This window comes from Eurytemora carolleeae, unplaced genomic scaffold (genome assembly GCF_000591075.1).
Source record: "Eurytemora carolleeae unplaced genomic scaffold, Eaff_2.0 scaffold145, whole genome shotgun sequence".
Lineage (NCBI taxonomy): Eukaryota > Metazoa > Arthropoda > Copepoda > Calanoida > Temoridae > Eurytemora > Eurytemora carolleeae.
The window spans coordinates 36815-52706 of NW_019396195.1; the positions used below are offsets into that span (position 1 = coordinate 36815).

Genomic DNA, 15892 nt, shown 5'->3' on the forward strand with positions numbered 1-15892 from the left:
GTCAGGACTTGAAACTCCAGGCTGTAGACTGCTCCAAACACATAATTTGATTTGATTGATTTACACGCTATTATATCTGTACTCGACAATCAAACCGTTTTAGGGGTACCGTTTTAAATTGCTCACATGAAATTACGTTTACAGTCTCTTTAAAAGGACTGTTTACTATTGTTTGGGAAGTTTGTGCTGGTGCACCTGTATTCTAGATCAACAAAAACCTTAGTTTTTAGCAAGAAAGAAGAAAATGTGTTTATTCGAAGCGAGAACAATGCTAATCGGGCATGCTAATTTGTAAATTGGGGGGGGGGGGGGGGCGGCATTTGAAACTAAATTAACAGTCTCTTCCCAGAGATGACTTAATGTAATTAAAAGGGTCCTTTCATTCAAAGTGTTATCCTATTTTACACTTTTTAAGTTTGAAATGAGGTTTTTCGATTGTCGTTCAAAGCTAACATGTTCGGAAATATGCTTATTTTATTATTAATAGTTCAGAAACGTAAAATGCATGAAAAACTAAATGTCAAATTACATACGCGGGGGAAGGCAGGCAGCCATGAGCCACCACTCTTTCCCCTTCCGTGCCACATATTAGCTTTTTTCTCATCCGGCAGCCATGAGCCATCACTATTTCCCCTTTCGTACCACCACATTTGACTCTTCCGGGCAAAACTACTTTTAAATGGTATATTTAGGGCCTTTTAAGTGTATTGCATCTTTTGAGTATTGCATCTTGAAATATCACAAAGTCTAATGATTATTCAATTACTGACTCATTATACTAAATTCATCTTAAAATCACTCATTAACCAACTTTGTGATATTTCAAGATGCAAATACTCAGTCAAATTTGTCAATAATTTCATTGTAAAACAGTTTCACAAAAAGTTTTAGATTTCCAATTTGTTATTTCCCACCATTGGCATTCCCTTTCAAATCACTGTGTAAAAAAGTTGAGACCCTGAGAACAGATGAAAGCAAAACCGAACTCGTAAAAAATCGGTTTTTGGTTCATTTACCCAGTGGTATCCGGATCTACTGAATGGATAGTGATCCAAGGCGCTAAATTAAGTTTTTTACGGCGTTATTGTTTTTCCTTTGTAACAGAGGTGTGTATTTTCTTTGAAAATCATCTCTCCCATCCCCCTCTTTGAAAATCATCTCTCCCAACACTCTCTTTGAAGTTTGGGATTGAAAATCATCTCTCCCAACCCTCTCTTTGAAGTTTGGGATGTCCCCGCGAAGCTGAATCCAGGAAAATCATTGATTAGGGGAAATAACTTAACTTTTAAGAAAAGCATCTAGAAGGATAAATTAAACTTGATTTCCAATTTTTCATTTGTTCCCCACATTTCATCAAATCATTTAAACTTAACACCCCTGTAGTTTTCCATGTAGGGCTATGTTAAGCTTTCTCAGAACAGATTAATTTAAATCGTATCTTTTCCTTTTCGACTTCTATTCCCATTATTAGATTTGCTGATATAGATTCTCAAAACCTTGTCATATAAACACACAAATAGAGCAAAAAACGCCCTCATGTAAACACAAAAATAAAGCAAAAATACCTAAATTAAGTACTTGTGCGTTGACTTTGTGTTTTTATGACGTTTTGAGAATATATATCAGCAAAGCTACTAATGGGAACAAACACAGAAGGATGGATAACGCGATTTACATAAAACCTGTTCTGAGAAGGCCTAACATAGCTTTACACGTCTGTTTTTCTTGATATATGGGTTTGAAGAAACATTCCACTTTGAAACAAAGCGAACTGCAGGGTGTCTCACGAAACAGGACGGTAGCAAGACAATTTGAAAGTCGGCTTTGAACTTTTTAATCTATTTGTGACAAGTTTTTGTGTTGTAAATATTACCGGAGATATTATGAATTTTGTTCAGAATAAATAAAACTAAATCAGAACAAAATTCTTCACATCTCCGAAAATATTAAAAGCACAGAAAAGGTAGGCCATATTTTTTTATCATTCAACTCGAGAATTTTGTTTTCAAAATTAGGTTTACAACTCAATGATGCAAAGATCAAAGGTGACCTTCAATTCGTCATGTTTCGTGGGACACCCTGTACCTTATCACATTTTTAATGAAATATCGTTCACATTTTTCTGTTTTCATGTCTAATAAACTTTATGTGACTCGCATCAAACATAACGCGTTTATTTCTGAGGGAGATATTTAACCAAGAATATATACACCCTTGATTGTTTGTCTTATGATCTTCATTTTGTATCTGTTTAGCCTGGCGTACCTATGGAGATTGCTCTAAACCCTGAATCTAAGCGTAAAACTAGCGTAGCAGTTAGTTTAAAGAACGGGGAGAGGAAGTTTGGTAGTGACGCGATGAACGTTTGCGTCAAAGAACCAAAGTAAGTATTCACAACCTATTAATCTTTTTTTCTGTCTCTCTTCGTCAAAGGGATTGTTTAACTATTTAAAAATAATGAAAGACTCGAAAATGGGGGATTAGGAATCTTGCTGCTTCGTATATAGTTGATACTTCATAATAGTTTTTTATTTTTATGATCTGACAGTTACTTTTGAAAATATTTATTCCTGTTTCGAGGATTATTGATAATGAAGACGACATTTTCATAATTCTCAGGAATATTATGAAACATTAACTATATACGAATGAGTCGAAAAATAATCGATGACTAATGTTTGTAATATCTGAATAATTGATTATTTTACGATCCGAGTTGAATGTTGCAGCTTTTTGAATTTTTATGAACGCTACGTTCTTCAGCATGAGCCGTTTTTAACAAGTTTTAAGTTTTCCTTGAGACCCTTAACGTAAGGATTCTGATTGCGTGCTTTTAAAAGGTGTATGTAATACAAAAGTCAAAGAAATCGAAATTTTTTCTTTTCACTCCTAATCAATTTTATCTAGTGCAAGTTAAATTATTTCTGTATTTATTATATCTAAATGGGTATTGAAAATACGTCTTCAAACACCGAATTCAGAAACGTTGAAATCGTAAAAATTAAAATTTTTGGCAAATTTCAAAATCTTTTATTGGAAATTTGTCAAATAAAAAAAACATAAATCAAATTTTATCAATTTTTATGATAATCAGGTATTGTTACACCCACCTACTGGATCTGTTGGGTAAATCTGTAGATAATCCTCTTGTAAAGAACTATATTAAACGTTTTCCTCATCACAATATAGAGGCTTCAGATAGAGGTACAGTTAATTTATTTTCTAACATACGAGTTTTTTCCTGAGCTTCCTTGACCGTAAAATGTTTACTACTCCACTAGTTCCATTATTCGTTAAGTTAACGTTGATAATATTAGGATGCTGTAGTTACTGTTCCAATCTACTTCAACCAAGCTGAACGGAAAGCCCTCATTTCGTCCGCACAATTAGGTAACAAATATGGCCTTGCAAGCAGTGCTTAGGATATATTTCATTTGATGCGGATCCGCTCTGAAAAAAAAAAAAATCTGGATCCAAAACATGAATACGTACTTATGTAAGATTTATAAATTTTTTAACAAAAGAATTTTCAAAATTATTTTTCTTCTTTTTTCCCTGTTTTTTTTTGCTAAAACCATTCAGAGATGATATTAATTTTATTTGTTAAATCTCTAAAATCTCTTTTTTCAGTTCAGATTTTGGATTTTAGAGTTTCAAATACAGTTTTTGAAAGATATTTTGCCCCTAAATCTGGATTTTTTTGCTGATCCGGATCTAGGATCCGGATTTAGGATCCGGATCTAGGAAGCCCAAAATGTTGTGGATCAAACGGATCCGGATCCTAAGCACTGCTTCCACGGGCAAATAGCTCAATTGCTTTCAGTATTATTTTATCAACCCCCCCCCTCTCCCCACCCAACTCCAATTTTAGGTTTTTTTTAATTTAGAAAGTTTATGTTCGGAAGTTTTGAATGTGCTGTGCTGTGTACTTACGTCATTTTCCTCACTATCAAACACAATTTCTTATTCTGGAAACCTTTTACTTATATCTGTGTATCTGAGAATCATCCTAATTGTATTTTTTTTATTACTTTTTTTGTGCTCCATTAAGATTGTTTTGTTAAATTGAACAATTCTTACTGTAGCAAAGTGGAAATTTTCCCTTGCTCCTCAGTCCCTAACTTACAAAATACTTGAAATGGGTTGATTTTAGTGTTTTATAAACTAATTTTGTTTCAAATGTGTGAGTTATGAGTAGGGAACGAAGTCCATAAAATTCCAATTCTGATCCCAAATGGGATCGGGGTTGAAAGTACATTTAGGGGCATGAAAATACACTTTCAGTGTTAAAGTGAACTTTGGAAAGTTTTTTGTGTGTGTGTACTACACTTCAGAAATATATACTGCATTTGGGGTGCTGGTATCAATTTAAGAGATAAAATATCATGATCACTCCCTTGCCATATACATTCTGCACTCTGCATTCTACACTTGACATCATACATCCAAGTGTATACAAGAACAACATGGTTAATTTCTTCCCCTAACATATATGTACTTTTTAGTCATAGTTTTTATTATCAATCAATCAATATTTGGGATCGTATTGGATGGAATTATTTATTGGATGGAATTATTTAGACCCCTGTACATCATCCTCATTAATGATTACATTTTTGAATTTATTTTTTCAAATTTTCATTCCATAATTCTTTTAGTTTGGTAATTTTCCTTTCCACGGATTTTTTTAATTACAAAAAAAATTATCATTTTCCCTTCCTTTGCAGTTCGCAGTCTCTAACTGACAACCTCATATAAATGAAAATGTAATTTTATAAACCTGAAATTAATTTGAATGAGTTTAAAATCAATTCCATCAATACTAGTAATACAATTTCATTTAAAACAATTTCTCCTACTTTGTTAAACCTTTAAGAATAATCATCTAAATTGTTTTTTTTTAATTAACATTTTGTGGTACTTTTCCATTCCTATAGTTTTCATTTGTCGAAAATAAACGATTTATGCTTTCTGCATTTTTAGGCGGTCTAAACGTTCTTCAGTTAATGTCAGAACCGATGTCGGTGGCATTAAACTATGGAATGTTCCGACGGAAGGAGATTAACGGAACGGTCCGGCACATGATGCTCTACGACATGGGAGCCTCTGATACGACTGTTAGCATCGTTGCTTACCAGATCGTTAAGACGAAGGAGAAAGGGTTCACGGAGACACACCCACAGGTACAGCAAGAGGGGGGGGGGGGTCAAAGGGGGATATCCAAATATTGGTAAATCTTCATCTTTAAATACGTCTTTTTAATTAACACCAAATTTTTCTGGTTTATGCCAAAGCAAACAATAAATTGTGAATTTTCTAATAAACAAATATTAATTAAAAATATTTATGCATATTATTATGTCGGTTTAGTTGGTTCTAATTATGGATTAGTTGATTAAAAACTTTTTAATTCAAAATAATTTTATTCAAAATTTGATCCGGCGGATTGTACAATTTTTTTTCTTAATTCGTTCATTCTAAATCAAATTCATAAGATTAGAGCTAAATTCTTACGATTTTTTGATAAATCACCTGATTTTTAATTGAAAAAATAAGATTCCTCTCCTCATAAAATATGAATCCAAATTAATCATTACTCGTGCTGACCGTTAGTCCAAACCCTGCACTGAGGAGTAAGAGATTCAAATGAAAACTTATAGAACTAACATATTTTAGAGGTGTACATTTTCCAAATCCCCCCACCCCCTTTTCCTTGAGGGAATAAATGAAAAATTAGAAATCAAAAAGCAGTTTTTAATCCTTATTATTCAAAAATTTTAGTTTTCTTCTTAAAATCATCTTTTTTCCCCAATTCAGCGAAAAGTCCCTGAAAAACATACAACTTTTTGGAGGGAATTATTTTTCAAGAAAATATAACATTTTCTGTTCGTTTATTAGGCTCAAGTCCTGGGAGTAGGTTATGACAGGACCCTTGGTGGGACAGAAATTACATTCAGGTAACTGAAATCATCAATATTTACTGATTATTCCCTCTCCCCCCCCTCCCCCCGTTCTGATTGGTTAGAGTGGGAGAGTTGCATACAATCGAAAACGAAGGGAAAAGTTTAAAATTTGGCGCACTGAGCGGAGCATGCTAAAAATAATTGAAATATTTGAGAGTAAATCAATTTTTTATAAGGAAATGGCGGATTTCATGATTTTATGAACATTTTTGATATAGCAAACCTTCATGAAATCATAAACCTCAGATATCATAAACCATCATGATGTCTTAAACCTTCATGATATCATAAACCTTCATGATGTCATAAACCTTCATGATATCAAATCTTTATTATCTCTAATTTACCTCAGTTTACTAGCATCTTACTAAAAGAATATCCTAAACTTCATCTATATTGTTATATTGTTCTGGTTTCGCTTAGATACCATTTTTGGTAATAAAAAGCGATTTTTAAACTTGATATTTTTTTACCATAAATGCTCGACATTTTTCACATGATCATCGTAACTGTTCTTGAAAATGTTTAAGGTTTTAGACTCTTTAACATAGCATGGCAAACTGCTCCATGGGTTTATCACTCTCACAGAAAAAGAGCTTTTTTTTCTCACGTTAGAATTGAATTGCTTTACATTTAAATTGAAACTGCAATTGGATTGTCTTGTCGGTATATTCGCTGTCTCACATGTTCTGCTGAACCAAGAAGATTCATTAACATTATCATATCCATGTAGAATTTTCCAGGTCTATATCTAGTTTTGAAATTTATTTTGATTTTAAAGATTACGAGAGTATCTTGCCGACGAGTTTGATGCTTTGAAGAAGACAAAAACCCCAGTGCGTAGTGTACCGCGCGCAATGGGAAAACTGTTGAAAGAAGCGGAGCGCGTTAAGCTGATTCTCTCAGCAAATACGGATTGTTATGCTCAGGTGCAGTTTCATTTCAATAAACAAATTAATTTGAGCACACCAACAATGTTTCCTTATTATAAATATAATAAAAGAAGAAAATTTATAAATAAAGAGAGAAGAGTAGAGTTATAATACATGTTAATTTTGATTTATAAATAAAATTATATTTTTCATCTGTTCTTTTACGTCAATTAAATCAACCCTATCCCACTGCTTTAGTTCTACTTTCATGAGTATTGAATAATTAATAATAAAGATGAACTATCACATCTTTAATTTTCTGTTCAGATTGAAAACGTAATGGAGGACATAGACTTCAAAGTTCCCGTGTCACGTGATCAGCTGTACAGCCTCGTGTCGGACATGTGGGAGCGTGTGAATAAACCGGTTCAGATGGCGCTGGATACAGCTGCCATGACAATGGATTCCATAGACCAGGTAAACATAAAACAAATTCTTTTAAAGTATGTTTTGATGCCTTGGGAAAAAACAAATCAGCACAGACAGGTTTCTCATTTGTTTGCACCCTCCCCCTCGACAAAAAACCACCACTAATGCATTGATAATGGGAAAAAATTATTTATCACTTCTGCATCTATTCTCGCACTATTGACTTTAACTTTAATAAGTTAAACCTTTTCTGTTTGACTTGTAACCGGTGTACTAGAGAAGTGGATTAACTACTTCTTCACAGTTCACCCACTTTCGCTAATTATTAATCCACGTAACAAGACCAATTCAAATTAGCACAATGAATTACTTTGCTACGTTTGATTGCCATATTTTTATAGAAAACTGTTTTTGACTACCCTTACATTTGATCTAATAAAATGTTCTAAATCTTCTTCACATTTCTTCAAATAGGTTTGATTTGATCTTATGCAATGCTCTAAATCTTCTTTTCATTTTTTTCAAATAGGTTTGATTTGATCTAATAAAATGTTCTAAATCTTCTTAACATTTCTTCAAATAGGTTTGATTTGATCTAATATAATGTTCTAAATCTTCTTTACATTTTCTTCAAATAGGTTTGATTTGATCTAATAATATGTTCTAAATCTTCTTAACATTTCTTCAAATAGGTTTGATTTGATCTAATAAAATGTTCTAAATCTTCTTAACATTTCTTCAAATAGGTTTGATTTGATCTAATATAATGTTCTAAATCTTCTTTACATTTTCTTCAAATAGGTGATACTGGTCGGTGGGGGAAGCAGAGTACCTAAAGTTCAAGAAATTTTGACCCAGTTTGTTGGACGAGAATTAGGCAAGAATCTAAACACGGACGAATCAGCCGCCATGGGCGCAGTATACAAGGCCGCCGATCTTTCCTCCGGGTTTAAAGTGAAGAAGTTTATTACAAAGGTGAAACTACGTATTATCTTTTCTATATTCAGTTTAATTTATTCTTTTCTTCTTTCATCCTTTATCTTATTCTTATTCTCAACTATTTTCAATCCGCTTATATCTAATTTATGTTTGTTAAAGATCATTGGCTTTTACGGCCATATAATTTTGTTTGAGTAGCTAGACTAAATGATAATTATAATGTACAATCTGAAAATGATTTACAATTATTTCAATTATTTTCAATACTCTCATCTAATTTATGTTTACTTTGAACGCTTACAACCTGATAATAACAGTTGTTACCAGATCAAACCCAAGATTTTGTCTTCACTGCANTGGGGTTTGATGTGATTTTTAAATCAATTATGTGAAATAAACCCTAAAATAAAATTCCTAACTGCGGCTGAAACAAATTAGAAAATTTGCATCAATTTTATTCGAGTATTTACTTCAATTTATCTTCGTTCAATTTTCCTTCAATCTTTTATCCTTTACCGAATATACTTGTCCAGGATGCTGTTGTGCTACCGATAGATGTTGTCTTTGAACGAGAACTGGAGGCAGATGAGGGAGAGGGGGCTAAGAAGATCCGTAGAACTCTCTTCTCAAGGTCAGATCTGTAAAGGGTCTGTCGACACAATATTAAGTGACCCTCCATTAAATCTCCGATTTTTAAATCCTACCCTTAGCAAACTTGATTGAGTTATCCCTATTTGTTCTCCTATAAAAATGATTAATTAAAGCGGAGACAACGAATTCAAGTGCAATTATATTTTGATATTTTTCTAATTGTTATTTATTAATCAAGGGCTAAAGATAATCATTTTAAATCGGGCATGTCAATCTCTAAATATTTGAACGAACCAAACGCGATAGTTTACCGAGCTTCATGGGCTTGAATTAGCATTTAACGCAATAAGAAGTTATAAATCTTTTAATGATTAATGACTATTTTTCTGATCATTTACTTTTTCAAAGATTTTGTAACGCTATGACATAAACAATACTCATATTTAATGGTTTGTTTTTTAAAATTTTAGAGGTAGGGAGATGGCTTTTTACTTGAAATGTACATGAAATAACTGTATTCTTATTTATTACGTTATCATTAAAAATAAATATATCTTAAATATATTGACCCTTTCTGTCCTCTAGGATGAATCCTTTTCCTCAGAAGAAGATTATGACGTTTAATAAGCATATTAAAGACTTCACCTTTCATGTCAACTATCAGGTAAAATTACAAATAATAAATTGTATCAGGAAAAAATGTTAAACGTTGAAATTAGATTTAAAAAGGTAAAATCCTTGTTGATAAAAGATTACAAAGTTAGACAATTTTCTGAACATTTATGTTTTAGGAAGGTTCTTTTCTGAAACAAATTTGAAATTTTTTTAAAATTCTAAAATTGGTTCAATTATGGTATTGAGAACTATGGCAAGAATTATTGAAAAATTGATTCTGTATGTTTGAGGCTCCTTTTCATTCATATTTAAAGTTTGCCCATAACGAACGAAAAGGATCAATAAATGGTTGCATGGCTCAAACTTGGTTGCTGGGATTATAACACTTAATGTTAAAAAAAATCATTAACACGATTTATAGCAAAAGTCAAAATTAAATTTAGATCCGGGCTGAAGAACTATTTCACTATTAGGACTTTAACCTCCTGAGGCCGAATTTAAAGAATTTGAACCACGGCTTAAATATGAGACGCGGCTCAAATATGGTTGGTTCCACTTAAAATTGTCTTCAATGTTTCAATTGAAACCAGTTTTTGGTGAATTTGAGACGCGGCTCAAATTCATTGAATTATGACTCAGGCTACCTAATAACGCCTAAAGCTCTCCCTAAAATTCATAATTTGATTTGATTTAGGATGTTGATTATCTCGGGGCCTCAGAGGTTTCCTACCTGGGCAACCTCGAGATCAGCAGTGTTCTTGTCAAGGGGGTCAAGGAGGCTCTAGATAAGAATGAAAAAATAGAGACAAAGGTATCAGGCGGAGTTGCAAGGGTATATTTAAAGAATGCTTTGGGGTTAAAATGAGAAATTGGACTTCAAGTTTTTTTAACCCTTTTTAATTCATTTCCTGTCAAAATCTTGTAATTTCCAATTCAGTTTAAATAAAATTTAACAAAAAGTAAAATTGCAATGCTGACAATAAAATAATGTTTTTAAATATAACTTATTTATGATGTGTTGGGAGTATAATCTAATTTGTTTTTATTGTAGGGAGTTAAGGCTCACTTCTCAATGGATGACTCTGGTATATTATCTTGCACTGCTCTAGAATCCGTTTTTGAAAAAACCATTTCACCTGAAGAACAGGGATATAATTATCATCATATCTAATATCTCATATTAGTTTAATGTTCCAAATTTGTTTAAAGAAAAACGTTCCAAATTTGTTTAAAGGAAACTGTTCCAAATCTGTTTAAAGGAGATTGTTCCAAATCTTTTAATGAAACTTTTCTAAGTGCACTGTATAAAACCAGTTAAAGGTTACTTACTGCTCTAAATTTGATTGCGATTAGCATGTAGTAATGTCTTAAAATGATGATTGGTTAATAGGAGAAGTTAGAGGCTGAAACCGAGGCCATTAAAGAGGACACTTGGAGTAAATTGGGTAAGATTTACAATTATATATATTATCTTATATAAATATAAAAATTGTATTTTTATTTTTTCCCCTTTTTCTTTATTTTTCCACGTTTCGCAGTTTAAAAATTTTATGAATGTCTAAACATCCAAATACGAATTATATTTTGAAGTATTTTTAAAGAATTTGATCCTTTTCCCAAAATATCCATAATTTTCCATAATACTGAAACTTAACATTATTAGTCTTACATGCGGGCACAAGTTAGTTTTATCAATCAGGGGTGTTGTGAATAGACAATTTGTCGATTCTATAATTTTATCTAATCTAGGGGACACAATTTCTCAGTTCTTCTCTACCGAAGACGGAAAGGATATAGATCCATTGTCTGAAGGAGACAAGGCGAAGGAAGAGAAGAAGGATGATAAGAAGGATAAGAAGGATAAGAAGGACAAGAAGAAGGATGAGAAGGCAGAGAAGAAGAAAGAGAAGGACAAGAAGGAAGAAGAGAAGAAGAAAGAGCCGAAGAAGCCGAAGATTGAGACTGTTAAAGAAGATCTTGAAATGGAAGAATCTAGGTAATTTTTTAATCAAAAATATTGAGTATATTCTAACTTGGTTTCATAGCAGAAAACTCGTAATTTTTCCCACGGTGGATTTAAATTTTAGATTAGTTGAATTTTTAAAGAAACCTTAGATTAAGAATTGCAAAGATTATAATATTGTTTAATATTTAGGAATGATATTGTTGCGTTGTCTGGAGACAGTTATGACAAAGCTAAGAGCAAACTAGAAGTACTGGATAAAGCAGACCGTGAAAGGAAAGCAAAGCCAAATGATTTGTTCAATTTTGGCTCATTTTGTCGATTCCCAATTTATTGTCTGGAGCTGGTCACACTGCTGAAAATGAACCCTCAGGTTTCAAGTCATAACACCTAAACTTTTTCTTTCGATTATGTTAATATGCAGGATACTGGAAAATAATCGCAATTTTTAGAAAATGCCACCTAGGGAATTTTTAGCAAATAAATTTTTGAAAAATTGTAGAAATCAAGTGCATTCACAGGTCTTAAATTAAACAAAAATCTCGTTTCAAGACTTTAATCTGCTTATTCTTGGGTTTTTGACGATATTTTTTTAACAGTATATGACATGGTCTCCAAATTTTTTTATTTTTCTGTAACAGTCATGAAACTTATTGTAGCAAAAAATCAAACCCCTGACTCAACTGACTGACTGTCAAAATTCGGCCCAAAAAAGTTTTTTTGATGTAATTTTTACTGATTTTACTTCAAAAAGTCTTTCTTAGGCAGTTATTGGGCAATTATACAGTTCACATAAGACTTTGATTTTTTTTGCTAAAACATGTCTTATTATTGTAAAGAAAAATTCACAAAATTTTGGGACTCTGCCATCAACGGTTTTAAAAATATTACAAAAAAACGCAGAATAATCTTGATTAATCTTTGAACCTACATTTACGATTGAATTTAGACTTTAAAATGCACTTGATTTTTACAATTTCTTTTAAATGGATTTAACTAAAATTCCCGAGGTGGCATTTTCTGAAAATTTAGATTATAACTCAGAAGCCTGCATATTAATATATTTCGAAGAAAAAATTAGGTGTTTTGACTTGAAACCTGATGGTTCATTTTCAGCAGTGTGTGGTAGAATCTTATAAATATTTAGCCTGGAAACTCAACTTTTCCTGGAAAATTTATTTTCTCTAAAAACTAATACTGTCAAGGTAAAATTTGTAAACCAAATGTGGAACATTCCTGGGGTTCTAACGAGATTCCTTATCAAAATTAGAGGTAAATTGGTCTAGGGGTTTATGAAGTTGGATACAAATTAGAGGTAAATTGGTCTAGGGGTTTATGAAGTGGGATACAAATTAGAGGTAAATTGGTCTAGGGGTTTATGAAGTGGGATACAAATTAGTACGCACTGCAGTTAGGTTTATAGATGAGCATTTTCAACCTATTGAGTAAATAATGTACACTGTACAGATCATAAGATTTTTTCTTTTCACATACAAACAGATAGACAGAAAAAATTACTAATTTACACACAAAAAAGCCGTTGCATAATTGATAAGTTAAATTACAACAATTCATTGCGCTCTCGGATTTAGTTTTAAGTTAAATATCCGTACCTGATTCAAACCGCGGACTTAAATTGTTTTTTATTTTAATTGCTTTTTTAAGATTAAAAAAATACTCTGAAATGTTATATTTTTTTATGAAATTTAGAAATTGTTAAATGCCGAAAACCTTGATTAAATATCTTAATTTTTTTATTATTTGTCTGAAACGATTTTGGTTTTGTGGATAGAGAGGCAAGGGAGACTGCTCTGAATGAACTACAATCCTTCCTATTTGACCTCCAGGACAAAATGTATCAGGTAAGGTAGACAAAAATTCCTTTAAAGGGACTAAGCGTAATTTCAAATCGCCTTCTACGGTAACTTTAAACCCTTTGCAAGTTTGTCGAGCACTGAGATTTGTGCGTGTAAACTTATCGAAACTTGCTCGCCTTGTATTCAGCTGCGGTCTAAACTCAACGCAGCGCACACATGAATTTGTAGCTGAATACAAACTGGTTTCAATAAGTTTACAGACACATATTTATGTACTTGTACAACATACAAAGGTTTAATGAAATGTTTTCCGTTGTATATCCGGTATTGCCATCTTAGCATGGAATGTGATTTAAAATTTCCTAACAGTCCCTTTAATTTTGTACAAAAGCATGAACTATGATGACACTTTAGAACGGGGGGGGGGGGAACGGGTTTATAAAAACGGCTTTTTAACGGGGACGTCACTCAGTCTGACCAATTTGATTCAAAGGCAAGTTAGGTGTTATCTGTTAGTCATTAATTCATCACAAACATTAGAACGAACCCCCTAGCCTACCTTTAATTCAGACTTAATGTTTAAAATGAGTATGAAGAAGCTAGTACTGAAGATGAATTTAAGTAGATAAAGATGTATTGCTCTAGCATATCTGAATGTTTAGGATGAGTATGAAGTAGCAAGTACTGAAGATGAACGTGAGAAGATAAAGAATGAATGCTCAACTATATCTGAATGGTTGGATGAAGAAGCTGGAGTAGACTCAACTCTTGAGGATTACACATCTAGGTAAATTTTACTATTATTAAAATTTAAATAGGAAGGAGAGTCGCTTGAATACTATTAATACTAATCTAATAATGAAAACAACAATTTAAGGATGAAGATTCTGAAAGAAGGTTCTGCTGCTCTGTTTGCTCGTGTTCGGGAGCATAGAGAGCGCCCTGAAGCTCTGGATATGCTGACACAATCTATTAGTAATAGCAGAGAGTTTTTAGTCAAATCAAGGTAATCATGTCTATCTATATAAGTAGTAATCTCTGTTTGTTTGTATGTCCCATCATAACTCGGGAACTCCGCACCAAAGTTGCTTCAAATTTTGAGGAACTCTGTCACAAGCATCAACAGTTTTATGTGTCCGACAAAATAATAATAAAGTACTTATCTTACAAAGAAATAAGTGCAATTTTGTGTTCTTTATTTTCTATTTATACCATTTTTTATTTAATCTTGGAATACATGTCAATTCTGTCAACTAGTGGGAGAAAATTTTTCTCCCATTAGTTGACAGAGTTGATATGTATTCCGAAAATGTTGTCTTCCTAGTTATATTTAACATTTGTGACGTCATGTATAATTGGAACATTTCTCTGTTGCCACCTAATTGTACGGGATAATTTATCTGGGTTGACTTCAAACCTAATTGTACGGGATAATTTATCTAGGTTGACTTCAAACCTAATTGTACGGGATAATTTATCTAGGTTGACTTCAAACCTAATTGTACGGGATAATTTATCTGGGTTGACTTCAAACCTAATTGTACGGGATAATTTATCTAGGTTGACTTCAAAAAAGAAAACTTGTTTTAAGTCAAAGCTGGGTTCCCAAGCTAGAATTTATATACATAAAGTTGTAATCTCTGTCTGTTTGTATGTCCGATCGTAACTCATGATTTTTTGAAGATAACTCATTGGTCAACTTGGTTGAACCACATGAGTGTTCTTAGCTTGATTTATGACTTTTACAGAGATAGTTTTATATCAAGGCAAAGTTGGGTTTCAAAGATAGTAATCTCAAAGGATCAGAGTTATATTACGATATTAAAACCTTTAAAAGGATAATGAGATGTTTGAATAATGCTTTTTGAACATTTGACTTGAGCTGTTAAAGGCATATTGTAATGAACATGATCTGGCAAAAACATCCGTGTGTTTAACGAAAGGGTAGTTCAGTAATTAGAGGGAAAAAACTTTGAATTCCGTGATTTTTGCTCAGAAGTTTCCGCTAATATTAAATTTGAATTAAATATATATCTGTATATCAAGTATCTCAAAAGCAGTGCTTAGGATCCATTGGATCCGCAATTTTTTGGGTTTCTGGATCCGTATCCAGATCCGCAAAATTAAGCGGACCCACAGATCCGGATTCACTGGTTAAAATATCTGCAAAAATCTAAAAAAATATTTCGCTCTCGAAACCCAAGTCTTGTTGAGAAAAAAAACAAACAAATTATCAAAAATGTCTTCATTTAGTAAATCTTGAAGAAATGTTCATCAACTGGAATGGATCCATTTTTTTCCAGTGAGGATTCAGGATCCTGGATCCAGATCCGCATCAAAATCAAAATCAAATGGATCCTAAACACTGCTCTAAAGGATATATCAGATTTTGATAGATATAATAAAGACATGGTAGACGTATCTACATTAAAAATCGTCATCTATGGATTAAAATTTGATGTGGGAATCCCAATATTGAGATATTGAAGCTATGGGATTCAAGTAAAAAAATTCGACTCTTTAACTAAGATATTTATCCTGTTCAGTAACATGACAGGGGAGGACGGGTTCTTCAAGGAGAAGGAGCTCGAGGTTATGGAGAAGAAGGTGGTTGAGGTTGAGAAGTGGATGGAAGAGAAGGTAGGAGATCTAGTGGGTGGTTAATAGGAATAGAAACTTGACCTATACCCCCCCCCCCCCCCC

At 32.6% G+C, this 15892-nt stretch overlaps 1 protein-coding gene across 1 annotated transcript in view; it reads left to right on the forward strand.

The window, feature by feature from the left end:
• The first annotated feature begins 3305 nt into the window (after window positions 1-3305).
• The window catches only part of LOC111697841 (hypoxia up-regulated protein 1), a 15189-nt gene continuing 2602 nt past the window's right edge, over window positions 3306-15892 (forward strand). The window contains exons 1-17 of the mRNA XM_023467969.1: window positions 3306-3390; window positions 4984-5183; window positions 5899-5957; window positions 6745-6892; window positions 7163-7312; window positions 8066-8239; window positions 8737-8834; window positions 9380-9458; window positions 10104-10220; window positions 10461-10556; window positions 10800-10854; window positions 11159-11405; window positions 11565-11648; window positions 13165-13234; window positions 13852-13976; window positions 14067-14195; window positions 15736-15829. Of these exons, the coding sequence (XP_023323737.1) occupies window positions 5007-5183; window positions 5899-5957; window positions 6745-6892; window positions 7163-7312; window positions 8066-8239; window positions 8737-8834; window positions 9380-9458; window positions 10104-10220; window positions 10461-10556; window positions 10800-10854; window positions 11159-11405; window positions 11565-11648; window positions 13165-13234; window positions 13852-13976; window positions 14067-14195; window positions 15736-15829 (1902 nt within the window). The 5' untranslated portion in view covers window positions 3306-3390; window positions 4984-5006. The remainder of the gene's footprint in view (window positions 3391-4983; window positions 5184-5898; window positions 5958-6744; window positions 6893-7162; window positions 7313-8065; window positions 8240-8736; window positions 8835-9379; window positions 9459-10103; window positions 10221-10460; window positions 10557-10799; window positions 10855-11158; window positions 11406-11564; window positions 11649-13164; window positions 13235-13851; window positions 13977-14066; window positions 14196-15735; window positions 15830-15892) is intronic.